The sequence below is a fragment of the Corvus kubaryi genome, unplaced genomic scaffold (genome assembly GCF_017639235.1).
Source record: "Corvus kubaryi isolate FWS band 111438036 unplaced genomic scaffold, C.kubaryi_AGA036_p1.0 72, whole genome shotgun sequence".
Lineage (NCBI taxonomy): Eukaryota > Metazoa > Chordata > Aves > Passeriformes > Corvidae > Corvus > Corvus kubaryi.
This window is the reverse complement of record NW_024582060.1, coordinates 1,948,590-1,975,779: the sequence shown is the minus strand read 5'-3', so window position 1 is coordinate 1,975,779 and position 27,190 is coordinate 1,948,590. Positions and strand designations below refer to the sequence as shown.

Below are 27,190 nucleotides of genomic sequence, written 5' to 3'. Positions count from 1 at the left end.
TGCAGACTTTCAGTTTCCACCTAAAATTTTTTTGTGCAAATATTCATGGCATTCTTCTAATTCACCATGGCTTATGATGCAGCTGGCAGCAGTAGAGACACTCTGGTCCTGTCCCTGTGCAGGCAAGTTTCATGTAAATAAAACCACCTTTTCTTTCGGTGCCTGCACCAACACGGGGGGAGAGGGGAAGCACAGAAGTAGTCTACATGTTGTTTTTGAAAACTGTACCATTTATTAAAGTGCAACCTGGGGGCATGGTCTTACAGCAGTGTCCCATTAGCAGAAGGAAAAAATGTACATACCCTTTCACTTGAACAGAATATATTGAACCATGAAGCTGGAAAGAACTTTCTTGTCAAGGTGGAAACACTTTTATTAACCAAATGGCACACGAAGCTTTAGACAGTTTTCCCCAAGAGGGCTGCACTTGCATATTGGAAGGAACAGTATGACGAGTTCCTGGGATAATGGGTGACCTGACGAGCAGCAGGGTCTCTTTCCCCAGGCAGGCCTCTTGAGAACAGAATCCAAAATCCCTGCAAGTCTGTCACCATTTGCTTACACCCAGCAGCAGCCTAGCAGAAGAGATCCCCTAACCTGCAGCTTCAGTCAGTCCCATTAGTCTCTGCTACTTAACAAATCAAGTGGCATTCTTTTGGTCTGAGTGGGATTTAGGTTTACACTTGAATAAAAGCTTATCCTGCAAGTTCAAAATGAGGACAAAGCCCCTACAGGTATAGCAGTAAGATGCATCCTCGGCAGTTTGTTGTGTCCATGTCGATAGTGTCCCTTGCCTGCCCTGCAGATACTGCAGGGAGATCAAAAGCAGCTTCCACTGGAAGCTAACAGGAGCTCCCCCACTTCTACAGCATGACCATAGACCTCTAGCTTGGAGGAAGCAAGTCAGCCTACCCAAGAGACTGAGAGAAGGTCAGCTCTACGTAGAAAAAAAAGTGATAAAGTTACTTAAGGAGGTGGATGTGAGTGATGTGTTGTGGTTCCCCTGGACTTAACACTACTGACCCTTCCAAGCTGCTGTCATTCCCCAGCCAAGGCCTGGTTAGGAGAGGTCACTCTGTTGGACACACACTGAGTTCTGTTGCCTAGACCTGGCCCTGCAAGCTTGGTCTACCAGAGTCAAGTAGTGCCGGTTTAAATTTTATAAACATCCCCCCCCCCCTCCTTTTTTTTTAATGGCAATACAGAGCTTGCACTTTTAAGCACAGGTACGTACATAAAGTCAAAGCAATACTGTTCTTGCATCCCTCCTAGTGCTGAAATTAAGCAGTCCAAGCCAAATACAGTCATGCAGAGCTTCTGCCCTCACTAGGTAGAGCAGATACTGTGCTTCACCCCTCCATATTTCACAGAATCACATAGGTTGGAAAAGACCTTCCAGATCGAGTCCAATTTATGGCCAAACACCACCTTGCCAACTCAACCATGGCACTGAGTGCCAGATCCAGTCTTTTCTTAAACACCTGCAGGGATGGTGACTCTCTGGGCAGCCCTTTCCAATTCCCAATCACCTTTCTGTGAAGAACTTCTTCCTAATGTCCAAACTAAACCTCCCCTGGCACAGCTTCAGACTCTCCTCTGGTCCTGTCGCTGTTGCCTGGGAGCAGAGCCCGACCCTCACCTGGCTCCAGCCTCCTTTCAGGTACTTGTAGAGAGTGATGAGCTCTCCCCTGAGCCTCCTCCTCTCCAGGCTGAACACTCCCAGCTCCCCCAGCTGCTCCTTGTAAGACTCGTGCTCCAGAGCCTTCACCAGCCTTGCTGCCCTTCTCTGGACTCGCCCCAGCATCTCTGAGGGGCCTGGGACTGGCCCCAGGACTCCAAGGTGCAGCCTCAGCAGGGCCGAGTACAGGGGAATGGAGCACTGCCCTGGTCCTGCTGGCCACATATTCCTGATCCAGGCCAGGTGCCCTTGGCCTTCTTGGCCACCTGGGCACGCTGCTGGCTCATGTTCAGCTGCTGTCAGTCATAGCCCCAGGCCCCTTCCTGCTTGGCCGCTGTCCAGCCACTGTGTCCCCAACCTGTAGTTTGTGTCCCCAACCTGTAGTTTTGCAGGGGGTTGTTGTAGCCGAAGTGTAGCACCAGGCACTTGGTCTCCCTGAACATTGTAGCACTGGACTCAGCTTATTGCTCCAGCCTGTCCGGGTCCCTCCCAGAACCCTCCTACCCTCCAGCAGACTGACACTTGCACCCAGCTTGGTGTCATCTGCAAACCTGCTAATGTTAAACTCAATCCCCTCATCCAGATCATCAATAAAGATACTAAAGAGGAATTTTTCCCATTGTGCTCCAATATGAGCAGACACAAATAGAGCCTGGAATGTGACATTCTACTGAAGCCCTGGGTTTTTCTGATGCCCATAGCCATCACAGCTGGGCTGGCCATGTGCATCTCTCCATCCCACTCCCCCATTTCACAGCAAAAGAATCTAGTAATGACACTCTCAAATTCCCTAACAGGAGCTTGCTCTGGCTTAGTGAATGAGAGACTGCAATGACAAAAGCATTTCTAGCTTTTTGCCAGAACAGCAAGATCTACCTTCCTAGGGCTTTGCCAGTACTGCCATACCTCTGTAACTGACATTAACTACAGCGAAGGGTTATACCCTCACATTATTTTATCTACTACAATCATTAAAATGGAAGAAGACCAAACTTCAGAAGCTTGCTTGTTTAGTGCTAATTAAATTTTTCATTTGTGACCATTAGAAAGCATTAATTAGTTTAAAAATCCAGTCCCAAGTGTTAGCCTAGCTGTGATCGGTGCTATGTGGGAAGGAAGGAAATGGGATTCTGGCAGCAAAACTTGTCCTGTGTAAGAGCACTCAGCACTGCAGCTTCCACCTGGCCCTTGAGCTGCAGCTGCCTGAGCACAGCCCCAGGCAGGATGAAAAATGAAGCCCTTGCAGACAGCAAGGATGGATTCCTGTAACACTGACTTGCTCTCCAGAAGGCAAGTTAGGAAAGAAACTGCAACCACCACAACAGGCACTTCAACCCCAGCCAGAATTTACCAAACCCCAGTGCAATACTGAACAGAGACCACGCTTCTGCTGCATTGCCCGGCTCTGTGGTTGGGGCTTCTCTTTGGACTGGTGAGTACCTGCAGATTCACATCTGAAAGGACAGAAAGCTGCAGAAGTGCTGCTTCCTTGCCTCTGCTTGTTTTGTTGGGCCAGACCTAGTATTTTAGATTGAAGTCATTTTCAGTAGTTTTCAGCAGCCGAATTCCCACCATGAGAACCTCTACTCAGCATCCACCCAGACCAGTGAAAACCAAAACCTTGAGTTTTTAAGCTGCCTCTCTGTGCACCCAGTAATATTCCTGTTTGGGCCAGTTGAGCAGCTCAGCACTGCCATGCCACCTACAGCCTCACAGCCTGGATGTTCTGAAGCTCAAGGGATGCAGGAGGCAGGAGCCACCAGGCTCCACCCAGCACCCAAGAGCTGCAACAGGCTGGGACGTGGCTCCGCATCTGCACTTTGGGCTTTTGGGCAACAGAGGAATCTGGGTTTCAGTCTTTGCTCTCAGCCTCTTGTTCCTGCAGTGCCAGCTTAAGAAAGTCCTTGCCCAGCTCCCAGCCACAGTGCCCAACTAAGCCTAGCTTAGAATTAAGCACAGCTGAATTTAAGTTGCACCTTATCTTAGAGAGAAAGCTTCTCCCCTGACAGCTCTTTATTGAGCGTGCTGCCCACTGCAGTTCCCTAAGTATTTGCCACTTTTTTCATAGATCCAGTCCTCTGCTGTTTTAGCATCTCAGCTTTAGGGTATGCTAAGGATAAAGTGAAGACAGAATGGGTCTAAGGTAGATTATTTTGTTAAAGTAGAGGCCACTCGAGGACAGATATTGAGGCACTTCTGGGAAGGGGATAAGCAAAACAAGCAAAAGTAATTCTATATGCCCTGTTCTAAGTATATAGCTCCTGCCTTCCCTCTGCCAGCTACAAGAGATCCACTGAAGAGAGGCTGCATCATACCTTTCGGGGTAACTGGACCCTGCAGTTTAAGAATACTGTAATATACTTGAAGATGGGGGGAAGAAAACTTCCATTTTCTAATTCACACCTCTTAGCAGTGCAGCCTCTCACTCAGGTCTGTAAGAACACTGCCATCTGAGCTTATCCACCCTTTGGTGACTTCCACAAAGCCTGTCCCAGCTCTGACCACAGGACTCCAAACTCTGACTCAAGTCACCCCACAGCTGACCTTGTTAACTAGCAGAGTGCTCCTGGAGGAAAGACTCATACAAGGAATTTTCTGAACACGTGGTCAGTGGGGTGGGGGACAAGAGGGTACAAAATCTTGCTGACTTGTCAAATCTGAAAGACCCTAAAAGGAGAAGAATTTTGTAAAGAAAGGACCAAGCAACCAAAACATGGTGCAACTGACGCTCCATTACATGTAGCAACACACCGGATACTCAAGGCTTCTGCCTGACCACAAAAATGCCTAACACAGTAATCTATTTTCCTTACTGCTACTGCCACCTTCTCACTGCTGTGCGTGGAAGCTTTTTATTTCATGCCCCACTGGGCTCCTTGTGCCAGTAAGTTAGGAATTTCCTCCCTAGCCAGTCTGGATTTATTCTTGTCTATCCTCTACCCATCTCCACACTACTACCCAAACAACCACATCCACAGAAGAGATGAAGTAACACCAGCCCTGCCTCCATCCTCCCCCCGTCGGTTCACAACTTATCCAGTGTCCACAGACTCCATCTCTGCTTCAGAGTAACCTGCTGTGTGGCTAGAGGTGGGGATGTACCAAAAGTAGGTTCATCATCTTCAGTAAGGAGAGGCTGTAGGTTAAGAACAGTTCTCTCCCACAGAGAACGTGCCCAGAGAAGAACCCAAAGCCACCAGCAAAGCAGCAGGAGAGGGGCAGCCCTACCCTGACTGACCAAGCAATAAAGCTGCCCTTGCCACCTCAGAGACTGCAGCATTCCTCGATAAACACGACACGTGAAACGAAGCAAAACTGGTCCTGCATGTCCGTGACAGAGCATGAAGAGACCTCTCCTCCACGTGAGGGAAACTCCTGCAAGGGGCCAGGAGAGGGAACTGCTGTGGTGGGGGAAGGCAGACACCAGAGTATGTGGCGTGAAGAGGTCCCAGTGACCCATTCTGCGGACACAGCACAACAACGAGTACCAGCAGGGCACCAGAAAATGGCAAAAAAAAGGTCAATCTCATTCAGCAATGTGGTAAAAGATTTGGGGTTTTTTTTCTGATAAGGCCAACCTACTATGTTTTGTACATGGAAGAAGAGCAATCGATCAACAGTACAGTCCAGAACTCCAGAGCTCCCAAGTTCAGTCCACAGCAGCAGTATATACATGACAACCCTTCCTCTTAATATTCAACTTCACACACACAGAGTTCAAAATCCAGTAAGTTTTCTAAAAAATCCATTTCACAAAAGCTTAAACAAAAATAATTCCTCAGAATCTGACACATTCTGACTAACTTTCCAGCATCCTGGGATAGGAAAATGCAGCAAGAATATTCTAAAATAGAGAATATACTAAGATCTCTTCATTCTGAGATCCTGTAAGAAACAGGCTCATCAGGAGATGTACTCTTGATATGGTTATTTAGAAATAAAAGTACCTTATCTTTGTGCTTTGCGAAGATTCCATAAGCTCATGTTTAGTTTTTTACATTATCACGAGTTCCCTTTCACCTTCCTCCATCTGGTCTAAGCCACAGTGCCAGCACCAACCCTCAGAGATGCATCCACAGTTCTTCCTGGGAAGCCCAAGGCCTTGCCCACGGAGCTGCAGGATGGACAAGGACAGACACACAAACACGTGCTGAAAGAGCAACGCTTGTGGCTGGATCCGACTAAGGAGCAGGGCAATACTTGCAGGGTTTCTCTCCACACACACCTGAAGTGTTGTGACTGCAGGAAGGGGCATTTCCTTTTTTGCCAAAGTAACTTGCTCATCCTTTGTGAAGCTGTAAGTTTAGCTAATTACAGATTCACAGTGGCAAAAGAAATCGCACTGAACACCACTCCGGGCCAGGTCAGGAAGAAGCAGATAGAGATGTTTAATGCTCTTTTGCTCAGTTACTAGAATCCATTGCTTTATATATCTGGGATTCTGTCACAGGCAAGACCAAGTGAGGACTAAATACACTCTGTGCTTAACTTGGGAAAGACAATGCAGACTGCAGCGTGACACAGCAGAGCGTCTAACATCTGAATTGCACTTGAGGCACTGGCCTTGCTTCCACACGGTTTTGCTGTATTTTTGCTGAATATACCCCAGATATCAGAGTACTGATCCCAATGGCACCGTGTCCAGCATGAATTTCGTACCTCTGATAACTGAAGAGTTGCAGTAAAGTGGGCTGGGCAGGAGCAGAGCAAATGGATTCTCAAACCAGCAAATAGCAGTGTCCCCCCCCACCCTCCTGGGCAGCACCTCTGCCCCAGGAACACCAGGATGCTCAGAGATAATACAGCTATAGAGAGGCAGCATCTTCACAGGATGGGGCTCCAGTAAACGTTAGGGGCCAAAACCGGTGTGAGCCAAGAGGTAAGAATAAGCACTGTCCCACTGGGGCTTAGGAGGAACCTGGAAGGTTATGAGGAGCAGTGCTGTACCTGAGAGGAAGCTGAGACAAAAGGGAGACCAGCCTCTCGCTACAGGACTCAGGTTGGCTAATGTTTGTTAGGAGGGGCTCAGGGGCGCAACAGGAAGTGACAAGACAGCACAGCTGCAATAGCGGTCAATCTGAGAAGCCAAAATCTCCAGGGGCTGGCAGCAGCTGGCTCTCCCCTTCCCCTGGGGATTCTCTGTTCCAGTTCCTAGAGTATGAGCACCCCTTTCTTCAGCACCTGCACTTAAGTTCTTAAATTTGCAGATTTTTTTTTTTTTTTAAAAATACCCCCATACTTTAATCACGAAAAACCAGTCCCCGCCCCAATTCTACTAAAAACATGATTGTCCGTAGCTGGAGGCTTATTGAATGACCTCACCTCATCACCACTGAGTTACTCAAATGTCCAATTAAACAGCAGGCAGCTCAACCTTTAGGTAACACAACTACAAAAATTGGATGTGCTCTCTTCTCTCCCCCCTCCTCCTCAAGAGAGCTGCGTTACTTTTTCCTAAGCGCCAGCGCTACTCCGACTGCTACAGCCAATATAGCAACCGCAGCAGCCCCGCCGTACAGCAGTATAGATTTCCCTTCTGGCAATAGGATAGGCTTCTCCTCTGCAGCTGAGGATTTCTCTTCTATTTCTTCCAAATGGCCCTCTTTCCCCACTTTTTTTTCCCCTGGAAGCAGTATTTTCTCAGGTTCTGGTGCAGCCTTTTCTTCTGATGGGGCTAACTTTGGGACAGGTTTACTTAACACGGGGATTTCAGGTTCAATAAGCTCTTCAGCTGCTTTTCCCTTTTCCTCCTGTTTTGTATGCAGCAGTGCAGAGGGATGTGCTTTTTCAGCAGCAGCAATTTCAGGAGGCTTTGTTTCCTGTAAAGCAGCAGAGGTTTCTGGAAACGCTGCCTGCATGGTCTCTGCAGCGCCGGCTGACACCACCGCTTCCTCAATCCCCTCTGGTATCTCTTCCTTCTCCACATGCACAATGTCGGAGTTGGAAGAGTTGTTCTCACTCCTCTCTTCACCCCCTCCGTTGCTGTCCAGGCTTTTGACTTCTTCAGGATCCATAGCCACCTGCTGCCAGGACTCAGGTCCCAGGGACACTGGCAGGCTCTCTGTGTGCCAGCTCTGGCTCGCCGACAGGGAGACGGGCAGGCTCTCCGACTGCCACGACGTGGTCACCGTGGGGGACTCCGGGGGGCTCACCTGTCCTGAGTTGTCACTGGTCAGGATGTAGATGTCATTGCTGTCCTCTGCAATGAGCCCGGGATACTCTTCCTCTTCGGATTCCAAAGTAAAGACTGTTCCCTACAAACAAAAGGAGGACACAACATGTGAACGACGGCTTCAGCGTTCCCTCCCCTGTACGGGAGAACAGGACACCTGGAAACTTGGTGAGCTGGAAGAAAGATGAGAGGGGCTCTGCAGGAGCAGCAGCTGCCTGACCTACATTTCAGTAGAGACTACGGAACCCAGCTGGTCCAGCTGGCGTTTCCAGAGAATGGGACCTCTTACATGAGCTTTGCTGGGAGCTCCTCCTTTCCCTGACACTACTTTATCGCTGATTACTCACCAAAACACACCACATGGTCATCATTAACCCGACAAGATACTAAAGTCTGAAACCAAACTGCAACAGAACAAAGAAAAAGAAAGCAAATTCAGGTGCTCGATACCACTCCCCACTCCTTTCTGTGCAAGTGCTCTCTATTGCTTGTCCATTTTCATCTAACAGTGTTCCTCTAACATTAATTTTATCCCATTTCCAGTGCTATCTGAAGCCTGTATTTCTACTTTGTACCAACAAGATGGAATCTACAGTAATTCTAGTATTTTAGTACCATTTTAGCTATTCTTAAACAAGTTTACTTTTGAAGACGGCCGTCATAACTTTGGCTACAGAACTGAAGTTGAAACAACCAACCAAGCACAGACACCCAGAGACAGTGACAGGGTTTGCTTGCTTCTATTTAGCTAGGGAAAATCTGTAGGCATCCTGAAAATTTGACAGTGGGCTCCAGCTGGAGAAACTGCAAGTGTAAAATACTGATTCCCTGTGATCAGCCCCAGTTCATATACTGGGCTAGATGGTCCATGGTATGGAATATCCCTTTGGCAAGTTTGCATCAGCTGCCCTGGCCACGCTCCCTCCCAGCTTCTGGTGCCTCTCCTCACTGGCAGAGCATGGGACACTGAAAAGTCCTTGATTTAGGGGTAGCACTACTCAGCAACAACTAAACCATCAGGGTGTTATCAATGTTACTCTCATTCTAAATCCAAAACACAGCTCTGTACCAGCTAGGAAGAAAATTAACTCTATCCCCACTGAACTGAGGACAAAGAGATGGCAGCAGAGAGGAACCCCGAAGTTTCCTATGCCATATAATAGAAGTCTGTGAAACAATTAACAAAGATTCAGTAACTTTCTTGCTTGTAACAAAAATGATTTGAACATTCTACCAAGTACTGCAGTGCTAGGAGCCCCTTCTGTGCAAATTCCAAGCTTTCCTGTACAGTCCATCATAACAAAAAATTCCATTCATTCTCCTTCTCCCTTCTGCATGCAATAGCTCTCCTAAAGCACTCCGAGCTTTAAACCCTTCCCAACACCTGTGAATTTGGGGCTTGATTCCTACCTATAGTTTCCCATTCCAAGACACCTCCTTGGTTGTTTCACAACTTTTTATGGATCCACACAGTGTCCTGTGTCAGGAACTGATCCCAGTTAAAAACAAACACGCTTTTTATTTTGCAGAGATATTTTTAACCCTCAGCCCATGGAATTTTGGAAGATATTAGGACATGGACAAAGGACTATTATAGAACACTTGCAAAAGAACTTTCCTTCATAAATGCTTTTAAACTGCTCAGGTGTGGGAAACATGATCCAGCTTGGTAAGATGTTCAGAAACTGAAGTGAAAGGATACACAGAGTTCCTCCGGGAAAGGGTTAAAAGCAATTAAGCTGTTTACTAACCACTTGAGGATCACCACAAAGTCTTAATTCAGAATGCAATAAAAATGAGTAAAGCATTAAATTTGTAAAAATGTTCAGACACCACCCACATGCCAAACCCAAAGCAAGCTCTGCTCTGCAAGCAGGCACTGACAAGTCAAGACTCCAGCACCCTCTTGAAAGTCACATTCCAGTAGAAGAGCTCATTTTTTTTTTAATCCAACTCAGGCCGTTAAAACAAAATAGAGCTCTACACGTAGGAGGAAGCAACCAGCATTACAAATTAAGGGTGATGGAAAAGAGCCAAGAAACTTAAGTAAAGGCAGAGGTTACTGGATCCAAAGAGACCAAGTACTGAGCTGTGTGGGCCAGGGCTGCTGTGCAGCGTGGGAGGACAGGACTCCACACACAGCACCAAGCTGTCCTGCTCCAGCAGACACTGGAGAGCAGCACAGCACAGGTCAGCCACTGTGGCTGGCTTCCACCACCCTGTGCTGAGAATGGACAGGCAGCCCGCTGCCCACACACTCTGAGATTGCACGCTCACTCCTCTGACCATCAGGTTTTACTCTGGATGTTGTTAAAGTAGGCAATACTCTCACTGGAATATAAGCCACTAATAGACACCTACAATCGAAGCCAATTTTTTACTTCCACAGGTGACACAGACTCAGAAAAATGGCAATCAAACAATGAAATAATTAGGGGTAAAACCTGCAGTCTCACGAACCTCTGTACTATCCTCCTCTCTGTTCAGCTCTACACTTCCACAAATCAGGATGAATTTATTTCCTGTCCACACCACATCACAACACACTAGACTACATCTGTGGTGTGACATTAGAAGAAAGAACAGGGGCACACACCGCTGATAACAGCTCTGCTCTTAACATTCCAATGGAAGCGTACCCATGCTGCTGTGACTCACTCAGCATGAGCCATATACCAAAATATTCCAAAAACACACTATGCTGCTGAGGATTTGTGAGCTCTGGCCATTGTAGCAAAAAAAGCACCAACAAGGGCTACATTCAGACAGCCTGAATTCCCCTGAAGTCACACACTGTGCACTGGTGAAAGCTTTGAGCCATGACTCAGCAGCCCACGGAGGGGAGGATGGAGCCACCTGTAGTCAGTGGGGACAGCGTGTACAGAGACTGCACTGAAATTTAAACCATCTTGAGACTTCTAAATACATACTTTCACTGGAGATATGCTTCTCACAAAATACAGGTAAGATCTGGGCATAGAGTAATGCAGGATAAAGTGCTCTGGAGAGGGTAAGGAAATGAAGGGATGGTTACACGAGGAACAGGGGCAATCCTCCCCATTCCGAACACCCCGTTAATACGTGTGCCAACACTACACACGCAGCCTGCCTTCAGCAGGAGGGAGGAGGGCCCAAGGGGCTCAAGAGTTTTATTGTTCCTTTTCTCACGCAAACTGTGCTGACCTCAAAAGAGTTATCAGTTGCTGGCTCCCCATAAATCAGAGCCTTATGCAGCCTGGCTGATTCCTTTCTGTCTTTACAGACAATTTACCTTCCGTGTCAGTGCCTCAGGGACACAACTCCCCAGGCTTGGAGAGACAGATTGCCCGTGGCTGGGAAGGTTGGGGCAGAGCTGACACACTGGCAGTGGGTAATTCCAGCACTTTTTCGTTAAAAGCTTATGAAGCTTTAATTGAAAATCCAGACAGTAATAGGCATTATTTAGGATACATGATTAATATTTCTTGAGCTGAATTAAGATTTAATACGTAAAGTCAAGCGGATAAAGCTCGGATTTTGTGCTGGTTCAGTTGAGGTTTGCACTTTGGTGGGGTTTTTTCCCTTTTAGAGCAGTTGCAATAAAAACTGAATGACATTTAGGACAATTCTCTTGATTCATCTACAGATGTGACCCAGAAGCAAAGCTCCAGCAGGCAGATTATTCCAGGACAGGATGAAACATGTGGAAGGATTTTTAATAACCTGAGGAGGCCTTATATAAGCCCTACACTTTAGATTTAATAGTAAGCAAGTAATGTATGTAAGCATTTCTTTATCTGCTTTGTTTATTGTAAACAGACAGTCTACTGCTTCAAACCAGAAAGATCATAGCTGCTCTTTTTCATATTTGCAGTGGGAAACTTGCAAACTTGGGAGTGCTTCTCCTCATCCAGCATATTTAGAGAACCACGTCAGGTGTGGCAGAGAAGCTCAAATCCCTCACTGCAGCTTCCTGCCACTCCTGATCCCAACCACTGCCACTTGAGGGAAGAGCTGGCACAACTTACGAGGAGACAGAGAACTGCAGACTTCCCTGCTTGGCTAGAACAGCAAGAATAGCCACGTGCCATGAGGCAGTCTTGAGGAAAAGATCAGCTACCAGAATCAATCACCGTCCTCTGCCTATGGGGTTTGACTTGCAGGAATGTTCCACGATGCTTCTGCACGTGACAGGAAGCACTATTAACAAACGTGGCACACCTGCCCTCAGGAGGGGCTACAGCCAGTATGCTACAGGGTGAGCTACACTGGACAACTGCACACTGCTAAGAAAGGAAGGGAAAAAATGTCTGAAAGCTCTTCCAGTAATATAGTATAGAACTGATACTTAAAAACACCTGTTAACTTTCAATTATGATTTAAAGGCAGCAAACATAACAAAGCCTCCCCCAAGACACAGAAACTGACTCTTATGTTGTCTATATTATCTTTCATAGTTTTCTAATATGTCTATTATTAAGTGTATACAAACAAACAGACTCATTAACTATAGTATGTATTTGCTAAACAGCAAAACCTTTAACTAAGTAATTCCAGCATCATTTATGCGAAGCTGCTTCTGGTGCCAAGAGATATATTCAAATCAAAATTCTGAATGTCTCAAAGATAAAAGCAACTCTTTTCTCTACCAAAAATAGTAGGAGTAGCAGCACACATTGCATCTGTAATGGAGATGTGATTAGACCGTGAACATAAGAGATCCCCATTAAGGTGTCCAACAGAGCATTTGCTGCATCTTAGAGCAGGCTTTGAATGCCCTGCCCTGTAAACTCCAAAGAGCAGGAAAATGCAAAACAACTGTGCCTAACTCCTGTTGAAGCTTCTTCTAGGGTTTGGTTTTAAGTGTTCTTAGAAGCTCTACTGGTCTCTCTGGTTCAGTTCTGAAAGTATAAACAAGGAATGATGTGGATAGGCAACTCACACAAAACCCATTTCCGAAGACACAAAAAAGCCCACCTGAAAAAATATACAGCCCAGCCACCTGTACACCCCAGACCCTGATTTTTTCCAACACAGGCAGAAATTCTGTACAGGTCAGAAAGTGCCACCAGGGGAAAAAATCTCCACGTTCCCTGGGCTTCAACCCCTCAACACAAAACTAAACAGAGCCATATAAAATCCCTGAGAAAAACAGTATCTTGAGGTTCAAGAGGAAATGCTGGCAGAACACATTATCCCAGGAGAGCAATAGTGGCTATCATAAAAATTTCAAACACTCAACTCAGCTAGAAAGTTTCTTAGGTGAGGGCACTGACTATCCCTGACTATCCCAGAGAGAAATGAAGTTCAAGAAGCATTTGGACAATGCGCCCAGGCACATGGTGTGACTCAGGGCTTGGACTCAGTGATCCTTGTGGGTCCCTTCCAACTCAGGATATTCTATGCTTCTACAGCTGCTTTCCCCACACCAACAGTGTCACAGCAATGAGCACTAGGAACCCATTAAATGCACTTGTGCTTAAAATCCAGTGTCTGAAAAACAAGAGGCAAGGAGGGACAAACTGGCCTGTGTCCAGGGATCCTAAGACACCTCCCTCGGGGAAATAAGCAAACTTCCCACAACAACAAACTTCCCTAGAGCTGGGAATGTGTCTGTTTCATGATTTGTAGCTGTGGCAGAGGAGCAGCTGTGTGCTGGAGCAGGGGTGCCTGTGCCCAGGGATGGCTGCTGCGGTCAGGAAGCTTCACTCCCACCTGGCTGTGCCCAGGCTGCCGCTCCATCTGCTCCCTGTCTCCATCCCCAGCCCCATTATACCAAACCTTTTCAGACCCTCATGGAAGTCAGACCTGACAGCACCACCCGGCTAATCCTTCAGTGCAACGGATTATAAAGGAGCTGCTGACAACACTCAGATCCAGAACAAAACATTTTAAAATATAAAGAAGTCACAAAAAGCCCTCAGGCACTTACTGTGCCCCTCTGTTCATCCCTCTGAAAATGTCAAGATAGGTGGAGCCAAGAAAAAGAGAGTAGAGTTCTTACAAATAGGACTGCACTTTTTATTAAGGGGAGAAAAAGCAAAAAAAAGGTTGAGTGAACCACATCAAAGCACTCTGACATTGCAGCCACCACTCCCATTCCCTTCAAGGAATGCTTTAGCTAGAACAGCCTGCAGAAATGATCCTCTTCCATCCCTGCCTTCCAATACAACCTATACAACCGGCAGGAAGTCAGCACCAAAGCAACACCCTTTAAGGTTTCAGTCTTATGGGTTTAAAATGAGGTAAATTCAGTTTTTTATAGACCACTTGTTCAGATTTGAAGTTATTGGAAGGGAAAACAGAAAGGAGATCTAGTTGCTCTTTTACCATTTAATGTCCTTCAGCCACAGTGCCTAAAATTTTAAAAGAATCTATTACTGTACCAAAGAAGTTACATATAAATAAAAGTGGACACTTCACTGCAGTATTCGACGATACAAGCATAAAGCATAGTTATTTTGAAAGGAAAACTCCTTGCTAGGACTCCTCTAACTAGACTGCCCTTTCCTGCATCTCTGCCACATTAAACTTACTTCTCTCTCCTCCAGCAGAGCACGTCTCTCTATTTCTGCACTGTCATTCCCAGGGCAGACACCTGGACTGCTGCAGAAGGAGATCTTCATCTCCAGAAGCACAAACTGACTACCTCTCTTCCTTACGATGACAATTGGCTCTTTACTCTCTTTCTCCTCCAGATTGTTAACACTCTCTAATATGTGTATTATTCAATCACCAGCAGCAAAGAGAACAACTAAACCAGCTGCAAAGCCCAAGACAAAACACTGGAGACACGGAGGAAACAGCTCCTCTAATGCTGAGACACGAAACTGTAAACACTATGCAGATTTCAAGCAAATTTACTTTTATTCCCTTCAGCACGGGCAGTTAACTAGTTAAATGCAAATCCAGGTCTGAACTTCATGAGACAAGACCCCTGGGAAGGCAGAGACAATTTCTGCCATGGGTCACAATTATAACTCCCAGGCTTGTGCTGAGGAGAAAGGTTATTAACTGCATGCTGATAAACAGGTTCAAACAAGGGAAATGCAGAGGGGCTGCTAACAGGAATGGGAATCTGAGAGAAAAAAAAGGCAGCTAGCTTCCAAGAAATTTTACACTCTTTCCTCCTTATAGGCATTCCCAGATACTTCTACACAGATGAAACCTAACCATGGAAAACAGGATCTGCAGGACTTGAGGAGAAATAAATTATTTGGGGAGGGGTGGGAAAGGAAGCAGGAAAAAATCCTTACCAACTGACTGGTCTTACTGTGCACTTTTCCAGGAGACCAAGAATTGCTTCTGATGCAGCAGCATTGAGCCACGGAGGAGTCAGAGAGAGCAAAAAGGCAGGGGAGGTACCAGGAGAGAAGGGAGTGGAGAGGAGGGAAGGGGAGGGAAGATGAGGGAAGGGGTGGGGAGATGAGGGAAGGGGTGGGGAGAGCATGTACACACTGCATGTCTGTTGGCTGAGCCCTAACATTGGTTTTGGGAAAGAAAAGAAAAAAGCTACTTGTTAATGAGGCTGGGTGTTGTTTTGCAACGGCTCAAGATGAAAAAGGAAGAAGGTCTTAGTAGGACCATTAGTCAGGAGGAAGAAATGTGTGCCCCCACATGTCTGTTTAGAGAACCTGGAATGCCCAGAATGCTTTTTGCTCCAAAAGAGAGGCCATACTAAGAGTCAAACAATGCAAGAGCTGCAGCCAAACCTGTCAGAGCAATTAGTGAAAGAGGGAGCATAAAAATATGCCAGCCATTCCCTCACCAACCAACCCACCAGTCCCACACTGCCACCAAAAGTTAGCTGAATTACCATTTTAGTGCCTGGAGGGAGAATGGGAGGGGAACACTCATTGTTCCAACACACCATCTCAGCACCCTATCTCTGTGGGACTGGCATGGAAAACCAAAATGCAACTTCTCATCCTCCGGTGTATCAAATTTCTCATTTCCCACAAGCCATGCCAATTTCTTGAAATCTGCACAGCTACCCAATTTGTAAACCTTTATTCCCTTGAGCTGGAAATTTTGCTTCTTGTCAGCTGTCCACCAGCCTCAGCCAGATGCTTTCCTGGACCCACAGGCCTCCTGAGCCCACAAGGGAACCTCAAGTCTCGCACACATGCAGAGCCCTGGGAGCTCCTCCAGCCGCACTGTGGCTGCACAGAATGATGCAGCAAAGGGATGACACAGCTCTGTACAACTCTGACTCCACAGATCTGCAGTGGGGCACAGGAAGGGCTCTGCTGACCCCTTACCTTTGACTGGCTACTCCCCTCCTGGCAAAGGCTGACCTCAATCCAAAAATTGAGGACGATCCCAAATTACATGGTGCCAAGGGATGAGACACTACAGAGCTTTTCAGGTCTGCCCCTGAAAAGCTGACTTGAAAACCAGACAGGCTATTCTTGCACCTTCTCACTTTTAAGCAAGCTCTTAGCAGCTGCAGGAAAGACCTATCTTCATACCACTCCAAAGTAACACAAACATTGAACCTCTTACTGTCACAGCAACACGAGTCACTGGAGACTCCCAGGTTTATACACTGCCCTTATGGCTCGAGCAAATGATTACTAACAACTTGATCTGGCCCACAGAGCCCCTGTGGCAGATGCTTATCTTAAAAAATGCATACACTCCAACACTTCCTGTGGCTACCAGCCTGCCGGGCTCTTCCCAGCCCTTCTCAGAACACAACCTCTCCCACGCTGGCCCCATGCCCTGCTCCCAGCACTGCCATCCCACAGACTCAGAACAAACCCAGAGACAAGCCACAGGGTAAAAATGAACCCCTTCCTTACAGGGAAGAAAAAATACAATATAACCATATATTCCCCTTCCTCCACAAAAAGCCACATGCCCAGTGGCACCCCAAGCCCATCCCCAGAGCAACTCACAAAGGTTAGTGCAGCTACATTAATTCATCTGGAAAGGATTTTCATCACCTTGTCTCTTTCCTCGCCTCTTGTGCTGTTTCAAAAATAGCTCTGGCTTGTTTGCTGCCCTGCCTGTGTCAGTCTGATTTTCTGCCTGGCTGGATGTGCACAGACACGCTCAGAGCCTGCTGGACACCAGCACCCGGATCTGTACATCCATGCACAGTCACCCAAACACAAAGCACAGCCTCCTCCCTCGCAGGCCGTGCTGGAAAACAGAGCACAGCCCTTTTGGAGGTCAAAAAACAAGGCAGAAAAGCAAAAAAGTACTGACATTGATCTGTCTAAGGGCTGCCAGTAAGGGCCTGCCCTGGGATGAAAAAACTTTGAGGTATGAGTGCATTTATCAAATGACCTAAGGTCATTTGGCTGCACACTGTTAGTGCTTCTGTTCCTTAGAGACAAACAATCCCTCCTGCAGGCCTTGGGAACTATCCTCCACAACTGCTGGGAACAGATAAAGAAGGTGCAGATGTGCAGAAATTCTGGAACAAGCTGCTCTTTAAAAAAACCCTCAGGTAAACTCTTGAAATACAAAAAGCTTCTGAATGAGAGTTTTCCTACTAGCACTTTTTTTTTAATCACTGGGTTTTCCTGAACAGCTTTTCCTTTTAGAATGAATCAGCTTGCTGGAGCCATTTCACAAATCCCAGATTAATTCCATTCAAATCTGGCATTGCTCCCAAACCCAGTAATCTTAGGCTCAGCCTTCAAGACCCAGCTCATCAGCTGTGAGCTGCATTTCTGAAGTATTTCTAAATGAAACTCTCTCAGCACGCCATGACTCAGGAACACTGGTTACCATGAATTAAAGATTTCTACAAGGAAAAATGCAGCACAAAGAAATCCTGATTGCTCATTCTATGCATGTTCCCATACAGCTACAAAGTCTAATATGCATTAGCTATCTTATCACTTATTATAAAAATAAGTTAGTACCTATTGACATTTCTGTATGAAGTGCTCCCCAACTACTGATCTGCTAAGAAACTCTCTGAAATCTAAGAAGAGGAAAAAACCCATATACCTTTTCCAGCAGTCACCAGAGGATGAAGATGCCATTAAAAAGAGGAACCTCTTGGACACAGTACCTTTTGTTACGGGTGTCTGTTTCCAAATGAAGCGCTCCATGGATATTAACAGGGAAGCACAAAGCTCACCATACTGCAACAAATTAGCACCTTAACACACTCTCTACAAAAATTAATTGTTATCTGACACCTAAGGACCTCTTCAATTTCAGCAGCAATCCAACAAACCAGAAGTGCAAAGAACTGGCACAGACTGTCTGGGAAATTGTGGAGTCCAATCACACAGGTCTTTAATATCAACATCAGAAATGAATGGGTGAAAGTCAGTTCCGCCTTGGAGCAGAGAAGAGAAATAGATGACTGCCCAAGATCCCTTGCTGGTCCTGACCCCCAATTATTGTTTTATTTCTTTTCCTGAGGCATTCCTTCTTGCATCTGCTTACTTCTAGCAACCCCTCTCAGCTTTCACTCCTACTAGGATCACACTTAGAAATAAGGTCTTCTTACCCATCCTCCTTGTTGAATGATATAATCTGCAGAATAATCTTCTAGATATGTCACCCCGAAGTTCACAAGGGCACTCAGTGGTTCCTGGCCCCGTCTGGTCAACTCCATCAGAAATTGTTGTAACAGAACCAGGGGCACCAAGACCTTCAAAAAACAAGAGTTGTGAATAAATACAGAAAGCATTATCAATACTACTGTGCAGCTAGAACAGAATTCATGTGTCCGCAGAAAAGGCCTGAATCTTCAAGTCCAAATATACCGGGGACTATACACTTCATTTCTGAGAAGACACAAGGCAAACAAACAATAAAATGCACTAAAACAGAAGCACTTAACCTGCTAAGCAAAAACCCACAGTCTGAAATTCTTGAGAATTTCACAGAACTACATGCAGAAATGTTTTCTTAAGCCCCACTTTTTTCCCAACACAGGATTCAGGTAGAGAAGCAGAACAGGTCCAGAACTTGCTACCCCAGAAGTGGAAAGATGCGACATTGTAAATAGCTTGAAGGGATATGCATCCAAAAGCAAACAACACACTCATACACATCTTGGAACAGGAACACGGCACCAGACAGTCTGTTTAGAAGTTCACACTTGGCTTTGAGACAGGACAAAAACAAACACCTCCACCCAGCAGCATAACATTACAAACATGTTTAAAATGACAAACACAAAGCCCTTCCCATGTCAAATGCTCCCTCTGATGTCAAATTTAACACATACAGATTTTCCTCCCTCATTTCCTACTCCCATTCCTCTTTGGAAACCTTTTAACTGAATGCTCAGCCTTAACCTAAATTGCTCTGGAAGATGCAGGACTCTGCGAATCCACCTCCTTCACATTATACAGTTCTAGACACTTCCTTCTGAAATTATGTTTTTGTTTGCCTAAACAACATGCAGTCGAACTTTTACGCTCTAAATTTATTCTCCTAGAGCACACAAGTGGCCCTCTGGGCAATGTTTATATGCAGCACCTCGCCAAGGTCAGGAAACTGGTATGAACCGAAGTCATTAGCATCTGAAAAAGCATTATTATGACACAAGAGAATAATATTTGTTTTACTGCATTTTAATTGAGGCCACTGCACTGTACATCTATTCACTGTGCAGCCTGGAACGCTGTTTCCCAGCTGCACAAGGGAGATGAAGGCTCTACTACTGCTCATACTGAACTCCTAATGCCTCCTTCCTTTTCCAGTCTCTTCCCCCTTCAGCCTGGTTTTCTTTTCTGTAAATATCCTGCATTACTATTCCCAGAAATCACACCTTAGGGTGCAAAGCTGGAGGAAGATGAATAGACAAAGTAAGCTGAAATTGAGATTTGTACTAAATTCATGGTGGCCTCACACTGAGCTTGACTACTAAAACCAGATGGGGCCTAAAAAATGCCCATAATCTGATAAATTTAAAATGCTCCAGCTGATTAGCAAAGGAGTCCAAGACTGTGGCAGACAGGTTATAGTACTGTTGCTCTGTGATGAACAGTTAACACTGGTAACTGTTAACACTTCAGTAGGAATGTCATGGTGCCAGAATTTTAAAAGCGTTGGGGTTTTTTGAGTTTCTTGCAATTAATCTCAACTCGAAGGCAGAAGAGGTGCAAGATCAGTGCACAGATATAAGGAGCAGGTCAAGGTGACGTGTCAGAGGAAAATTCAGTCTTTTTAGATCAAAAAAACCCAAGCTGTCAAGGCTAGGCATCTTTCAGAGGCTTTGGGCACACCCACATAACTCTACAGCAGCATGAACACTGAGATCTCAAAATATTTGACATTTACTGTAAGCTGAAGGCAAGAGAAACAAAGGCAAGAAAGGCTGCTTGGGAAATGAAGGGAGCTCAAACGCTGGCATAGTGAACATGATTATTACCTTCTTCCTTTGCCAACCTGATGCCTAATTCATCCATTCCCCCCAAATTCAGCAAGCCTCTTCAAGGCCTCACAGTGAGGGACCAAGCTCAAACTCTAACATCCAGTCCTGCACAGACCAACAAACACCACCCAGCTTTCCTTTCCTGCTGAAATTACTGACACTGCTGCCTCTGAGACCCAGTAGGAACAGGATCCTGAAGGTTTGTACAAGACTGTCCTTAAACTCATGAAAGAAAGCACCTCGCAGTACTTCCATAAAAGATAGCAACACCATTCTGTACAGAAGAGTAGCTGTGGGAATGGTGGTGAGATTTAACCAGAGCCAAGTAAAAATACAGCCTTTGCAATTCAAAGCAACTGCAACTCCCTCCACCAGGATGCCTGGGAAGGAATGCTAGGGGCTATTTATATTTTGACCGAAGAAAAGCATACACAAAAAATAGTTGGCAGGAGAAAACTTCTAGGGAACCATTATAAAAGCCACTTTACTATCAGAAGATAGCTGATAGTGTAAATGAAACACTAGGGTCCACTCTACTATTGCAATCCCACTGTACAGTATTACAAATTTAAATGTACACCAAAAAAATATTACAAAAAAAGTTCACAGGCTTTGAGGAAGCTATATCCAAAATTATTGCAGTTCTGTGTACCTTTTGACTATTTCAACTTAAAATTAATCTAATTCTTCACATTAATCTCTTACATTTTTGTTGCATTATTCTTTGCCCCCATTAATCAGTAAGAATGGGACACTAAGATGACTGCTAACCCACTCACCAGCTCAACTGGCTCTCAGCATCTGTTATCCCTTCAGATGATGCACAAAAGTGGGATTATGCATTTTGTAGATACGTATATAACATTCAGTTTTAAGCAAAAAGCGTGAAAACTCAGCAGTGGAGGACTTCAAATTTTTTTACTACGTTTATTTTATTATAGAAATTCAATTTGGCCCTTTTGAGGTGGTTTGGGATTTGTTTTACTTTAATGAGAGCCTTATTTCAAACAGACAATGAATCAGACCCTTTTCCTTTGTAGAATTCAACATCAACATGTTGTTCTAACAGCTTCTTTAGGGAAAGAATTAAGCTGGGCTGAGATGGCAGGAAAGGTATCTAGATCTCTTCTGTTATAAAATACAATTCTGATTGAGATGATAAAGGAAATTAAAAGGAAATGAAACCAACACAAATGTATTCCATCTCCTCAAAACAAGGATTATTGAAGGAACTGCTGGGCATTCCTGGAGCTCCAAGCTACCACAAAAACAATACAAACAGGTGCTGTGCTAGGGTACAAAATTTCCATTCTGGTTTGCTTTTGGACTGTATGTTTTGTAGCAACAAATGTTAGGGGCAAGCAGAGCTGATGACAAAGACATGTTCTGGATGATGCTCTCCCCCACAAGCTGATGGGGACCAAAGTCCACGAGCCCCAGGGGCTGCAGGAATGCAGCAGCAATGAAGGCTGAATCCTAAACCCCCAAATGCAGCCCATTCAGCCACCCAGGGCTGCATCTTCAGGAGGTGGGGACCCAAAGCATATTGACCTGAGAAACCCCATGCACCTCCTCCCTTGCCAGCTGAGCCACAATGTCTGTTTTTATGCTTGGTTTTAGCTTTCACCAGCTGAAAAGTACAATGTGCTAGCTTAAGCCACCTTCTTGATAATCAGATTTCATGGTTGTTTAAACTGAAATGCTGTGAATCACAAGATGACAAATTGAAAGAGCACACACATAAAGCAATGATAATTGCTGGAGCCATGGGCAGTAACTTGTCATGCAGTGTTTATTAAACTGCTTTACAAGTGCCCACACCCTTGGTTAGATGAACAATTTCTGAAGTAAGCAGGGAAATCTAGTCAGGGAAAAGTCTTTCTGGCAAAAAAAGGTAAAGAGGGGGAAAAAGAGCTCTTGTTCTAATTTAAATTTAAGACTACATTTTAACACTCAAATTGTGATTGAATTTGCAAGTAGTTACTTCATTCTTTCATTCTTTTTCTAGTACCCACTGAACTCATCAGAGAATGATTAGGGTGATGAATTTGAATGATTAATGAAAGATTAATCTGGGAAGAATAATTTACTCATTCTACATTAAAAGTATTTTAAGATAAGTCGTTTACAGATCTGCATTTTGTTTAAAAAAGAAGATTCCTATCATTTGAGATAACTACTCTTGAAACCAGGTAGGTTTCCATCCTTATGTTTTCTGAACAATTTAAATATCATGAAGATCCTGTCAATTTTTATTTTCACCATGTTCAGTGCTCTTTCTTACATATATTTTAAACCTGATATTGAAGCACGGAAAGAGTAGAAAGTATTATGAAAAAACTGTCTCAGATTTTGTTCTAAAACTGCTGCAGAAATTAACCTCTCTTGGGAATTAAAAGAAAATAAATCAAGCAACATGTCTAACTTTTCATTTTACTAAAGGAAGGTTGACTTAACACTTCCATTCACTAACTTCTAGCTAAATTATCTACAAAACTACCCACTGTGTGCACATCTACCACTCTGGCAGTGCAATTTATTTCATACTAAAACAAAATTCTTTCTATTCTTGGCCCTCTGTGAAGCACAACTGTACCCAGTACAAACAATTTGGACATCAAAGAGACATGGGACATATGCAAGTGAAAGTCACTGATCTGGTACCTTGTTCCATCCACTGGCATGAGCAGCTGCCTCCTGCGTGCGCTCCCGATATTCCTGATATGTCACCGGCCTGCAGAAGTTAAACCAACACGGAAAGTTATACAAGGAAACAAAAGAACATGAATAAAATAAAGTTCTCCGTTTCCAGAGAACAAAGTATTTTCACATGTATTACAGCAAATAATTTTCAAGAGCTAACAAGTCTCGCATTTCAGGACATAAAAGACCAGCACCAGACAGGGTCATCCCCTTCTCCTACTTACACACTTTCATATACCTGGTTGGGTGAATTTTGTAATAATGTGATACTCTACAACTTAAAAGACATTAGATAAGCACGTTCTCTGATATGCTACAAAATTTCTAAGCTCTTGCATATGGGTTTTTTATAATCTAAGACTTTAAAGAACATTCCACTAAGAAATTCGTACCTGAGGCTAGAGGCCAATGCAGAGTAAAATTTTATCAACAATACAGGCTGTGGACCAACACAGACTGTTTGACCGCATTAGATTTGAAACCTTTATTTGCAAGAAACAGCACTTTTGATCCCAAAACCCCTTCATATTTCAGTAGATACCTCTGTTCTAGATTTATGTCTCTACTTCTCTGAATTGGGATGATGAAATTCCTCTCTTCCATACTCTTTCTTCCAAAATGGCATCTAAGAGTCAGTAACAGCAAAGGCTTCCTGCCAAGTGACAGCAGAAGATGCACTGCTTCAAAAGCAGCTGTCCTCAGCCACATCATTACAAAAGGCAAGTTCAGACTTTAGCTTAATGGAAATAGTGGTAACTGGCATTGGACAGAGAACTGCTTACTGAACTCCAGGAACCTGTCATGATCTGACAGCCTACGGTAACTAACACTTTTTTATATGCATGTAAGAGGGCACGAAAATACAAGCCAAGTAAATATTGCATCAAATAGCACTGCTCTAGCAACAGGGGGAAAAGAACAGAGTTAAAGCACAGTGGGGAAAGCATAATTTGGGTTTGTCATTTTAAGGGCACTCTCTTGACTTCCTTGGCACATTAATTCTTTGAAACCAAATCCAAATCAATCAGTGGGATGAGAAGAGCGGCAACAGCTGCAGGAAGGATATCATCAAGAGATTAAATAGTAACTCTAGTTTGCCTTAGAAAAAGGCAACACGGTTTCACAGGCACTTCAGACTTTATGTATGTACATATATAAACAAAAAAATTACTCAGAATGCAAATATTTTCCTATAGAAAACATAGGAAGCCTAGATCATCAGGGTATCAACAAGCTGGAACCACTTCAATGCACGACTGCATTTATGCAACTGTTCCTAAAGCAGCACCTTCCAACTCCAGCTCTCTACCAGCACATTTTGGAGGTCACTCAGAAAAGCCCCAAGTAGTTCATGTGAACCCATAAATTGCAGGCTGGTAATTCATAATAGAAAACCAAGCAACCACAACAACTGTACCAATTTGCAAACACATTAATTAAGATACTAGCATGCCAACTGCAACATGCTATTTAAACAATAAGCTTAAACTGGCAGGACAGCTCTTAGAGCACCAAGGTTAGCCCAGGAGCCCACACCTGCTTCAGATGTGTACCTGAAGGGTGGTCACAAGGTTTCTAAACACCATCCTTTCAGGGAAACTCTCCCACTCATCATGGGCCAGACCACAAACACAGCTTCAGCTCCACTCTTAGCTGTAAGGCCAAAGAAGTTAGCGTGGCTACAGCCCAGCATTCACAAAACTGGCAATGGCAGCTGCCAGTTTCACCAGCAACTCAAACTGCTTGGAGCAGCCTCAGAAATTCAGTAACAAAAGCTTAGAAAAATTTTACAACTTACATTGCTGCAAAGGCCAAATACCACCAAGAAATATTTGCACATTACATCACAAAACAAACAAACAAACAAAAAAAACCCCAGCCAGATAAAGGAACACTGAAAAAGAAAGAAATACAATACAAGAAGCAGTCCCAACTTCAGCATTTCAGCAGCAGTCACAGTGCAAAAGGAAACACCTTCCCTTTGAAAAAGCAAATGGAAACTCACTTGCTAAGCAAGCTCTGCAGTGCTTTGTGCAGATGTTCCTTCAACTCCTGGGACACTTTCTCCCCCAGATGAGCCAGGCAGTCTTCTATCGAGCTCTCTGGATTGGCAGGGCTGAACACTGGGGAAGTGTGGCAGTCAAACCCTGTGGTGGTAAATGCTGAGAGAAGAAGGTACACAAAATAAAACAGATTCACAGAAGAACATCAACAGTCTCAGATTTCTTATCCCAGCAGTTAACACAGTTTACATGAGGGATGAAAAAATCACAGCTCTGTAGTCAAAGTATGCAGTGAACAAATCAGGGTAAAAAAATGTCCAAATACATTCTGAAAGTGCTACTTACAAGGCAGAGATGACTTTGAACTACATTTCCCCTCCAGCTCTTGTTTCACAACTGCATCCCAACCAGCAAGTTTGCTGAATGGGCAGCTATTCTCCCATTTTAAGCTGATGCCAACCCTGATGGAGCAGCAAAGAGCCTCTTTTCATGGTAAATTTGCCCACACATGGACATCTCTGCAGCAGTACTAGAGTATCATTTTTTAAAATATTATTTTGTTCATTTAACCTTTTCCTTCTCAGTTTAAAATTTCTAAGAAAGCTCCATATGAATGAACTTAAACAGCTCTAGAGTGTTTCTATTTCAGATTTCCAAATTGCAACACACATGCAAAGCAAAGATGGGTTTGAAATCATTCCTTGCTGGGAGTCCTATAAAAGCCATATCCACAGGTCAAAGCACATCACAAAAAATAAACCTGGTGGAAGGGAGAAATCTGATGGTTTAAGTCCACACTCCTCAAAATACTAGCTCCTGAGGGCTTCTGCCATCAACTGCAACAGCTTAAGGGCTGCTTACTTTTCATTATTTATAGTAGCCTATTAAATGTCATCCAGCTGTTTGCTTTGGCTGGGCTCCACCACTCCAAATGGTAACGTTTAACTATTTTACTCCATGTGACAATGTGTACAAATCTTGTGGGGGGAGGAGAATAAAGAGATTCAATGTATTCAAAAATCTCTTTAACTAGAGTACCTGTTACAAATTAACCACCATTACAGTGCATAGAGATTATGGATTGAAACGGGAAAACCTGAAGAGCACCTTCCAAGATTTCTTCATCAAGACGTTTTAGCTCCTCCTCGATTTCTATTTTAATCTTCTCCAAAGCCTCTTTCTCCAAAGCATGTTGTGCCATAAGCTGTTGTTGAGTCCCTGAAAGAAACCAGAGAAATCATTTAAATGCTTTAATTCCATGTTTCAAATCAGGTAGATAATGGAAAATGGTATTGAAATATTGAGTATAAAGGAATTCAAGGTGAAAGTTCTGTTTCAGACAGCAACAAGTATGATTCCTCAAGAGGACTTATTACAAAAGTTTTATTACATGAACCCAGAGACAGATAAACTTCCAGGCCTATTCACGGTAGAACTGGTGCTTTAAATATGAAAAAAAACCCAAAACCAACAGAACTGTAAGGCTTAAAACAGAATACACAGCAGCTTTAAAAGCAACGTCTTCAACTGAAGACCAAATCAAACCAAGGTACATAAACAAGCAGCCATTATACCTAATACACTTATTATCAAACTACACCGAAACAAAGCAGACTGGCATAAACTTGATTTTTAGTGGCAAAATATAAAATTTATATTGATGCCTGCAAAATCGACAACATTCTCAGAGCAACTCTGCAATGACATCAATGAAGAATCCTGAAACCTGTGAACTGTGCCTCATTTCCCTGGTCATGAGGAGTCTACAGGCCACAGTGAAAGAATTTAAGACTGGGTTCAGGCAAAGGACCCCACAATTGTCAGTCAGTTGTCAATTCTCCTCTCCCAACCAAGAAATTTAGGAATTTGAAATGGCTACATATCCCCAGAAGTTCACATGCCATGGTTTGGGATCACAAATACATATTCTATGTGCTGACTCGAGATACTGGTAACAAAAAATTGATTCAGCCATATAGTCAGGATTACATAGACTCTCAATCATCTTAATCATTATGCTGTACCAAGAGACACAAAACTGTTTCCAAACAAACCAAGGTATTTAGGACATTTGAATCTCTAAGGAACTGCCTGCTAAATGTCAGCATTTCCAACATAAGGTGGGTATGACGAAGGTAACCACTCAAGTAAATTTTATGAGGTGGTACTAACATGAAGATTAAATGTCCTTGACAGAGTTCCAGCTCCAAACTCTTGCTATTTAGCTGCTTTTTCTTTGGGTTTGCTCATCTCTGTTTCTTCCATCAGCTTTCAGGCATGTTTTCAAACCCCTTTCTTAG

The 27,190-nt window shown here is 44.2% G+C and overlaps 1 protein-coding gene across 4 annotated transcripts in view; it reads right to left on the bottom strand.

Annotated features, from left to right (window-relative positions):
- Positions 1 to 209: 209 nt before the first annotated feature.
- The window catches only part of BCL2L13 (BCL2 like 13), a 39,073-nt gene continuing 12,092 nt past the window's right edge, over positions 210 to 27,190 (bottom strand). For 3 of the 4 annotated variants that reach the window (XM_042050083.1, XM_042050084.1, XM_042050081.1), the window contains 5 exons: positions 25,998 to 26,108; positions 24,893 to 25,049; positions 22,849 to 22,918; positions 18,307 to 18,450; positions 210 to 7,932 (listed from right to left, as the gene is read on the bottom strand). In XM_042050083.1, the coding sequence (XP_041906017.1) occupies positions 7,123 to 7,932; positions 18,307 to 18,450; positions 22,849 to 22,918; positions 24,893 to 25,049; positions 25,998 to 26,108 (1,292 nt within the window). In that variant the 3' untranslated portion in view covers positions 210 to 7,122. Of the gene's footprint in view, positions 7,933 to 18,306; positions 18,451 to 22,848; positions 22,919 to 24,892; positions 25,050 to 25,928; positions 26,109 to 27,190 lie in introns of those variants that run through there. The other variant, XM_042050085.1, reaches the window with a different exon arrangement.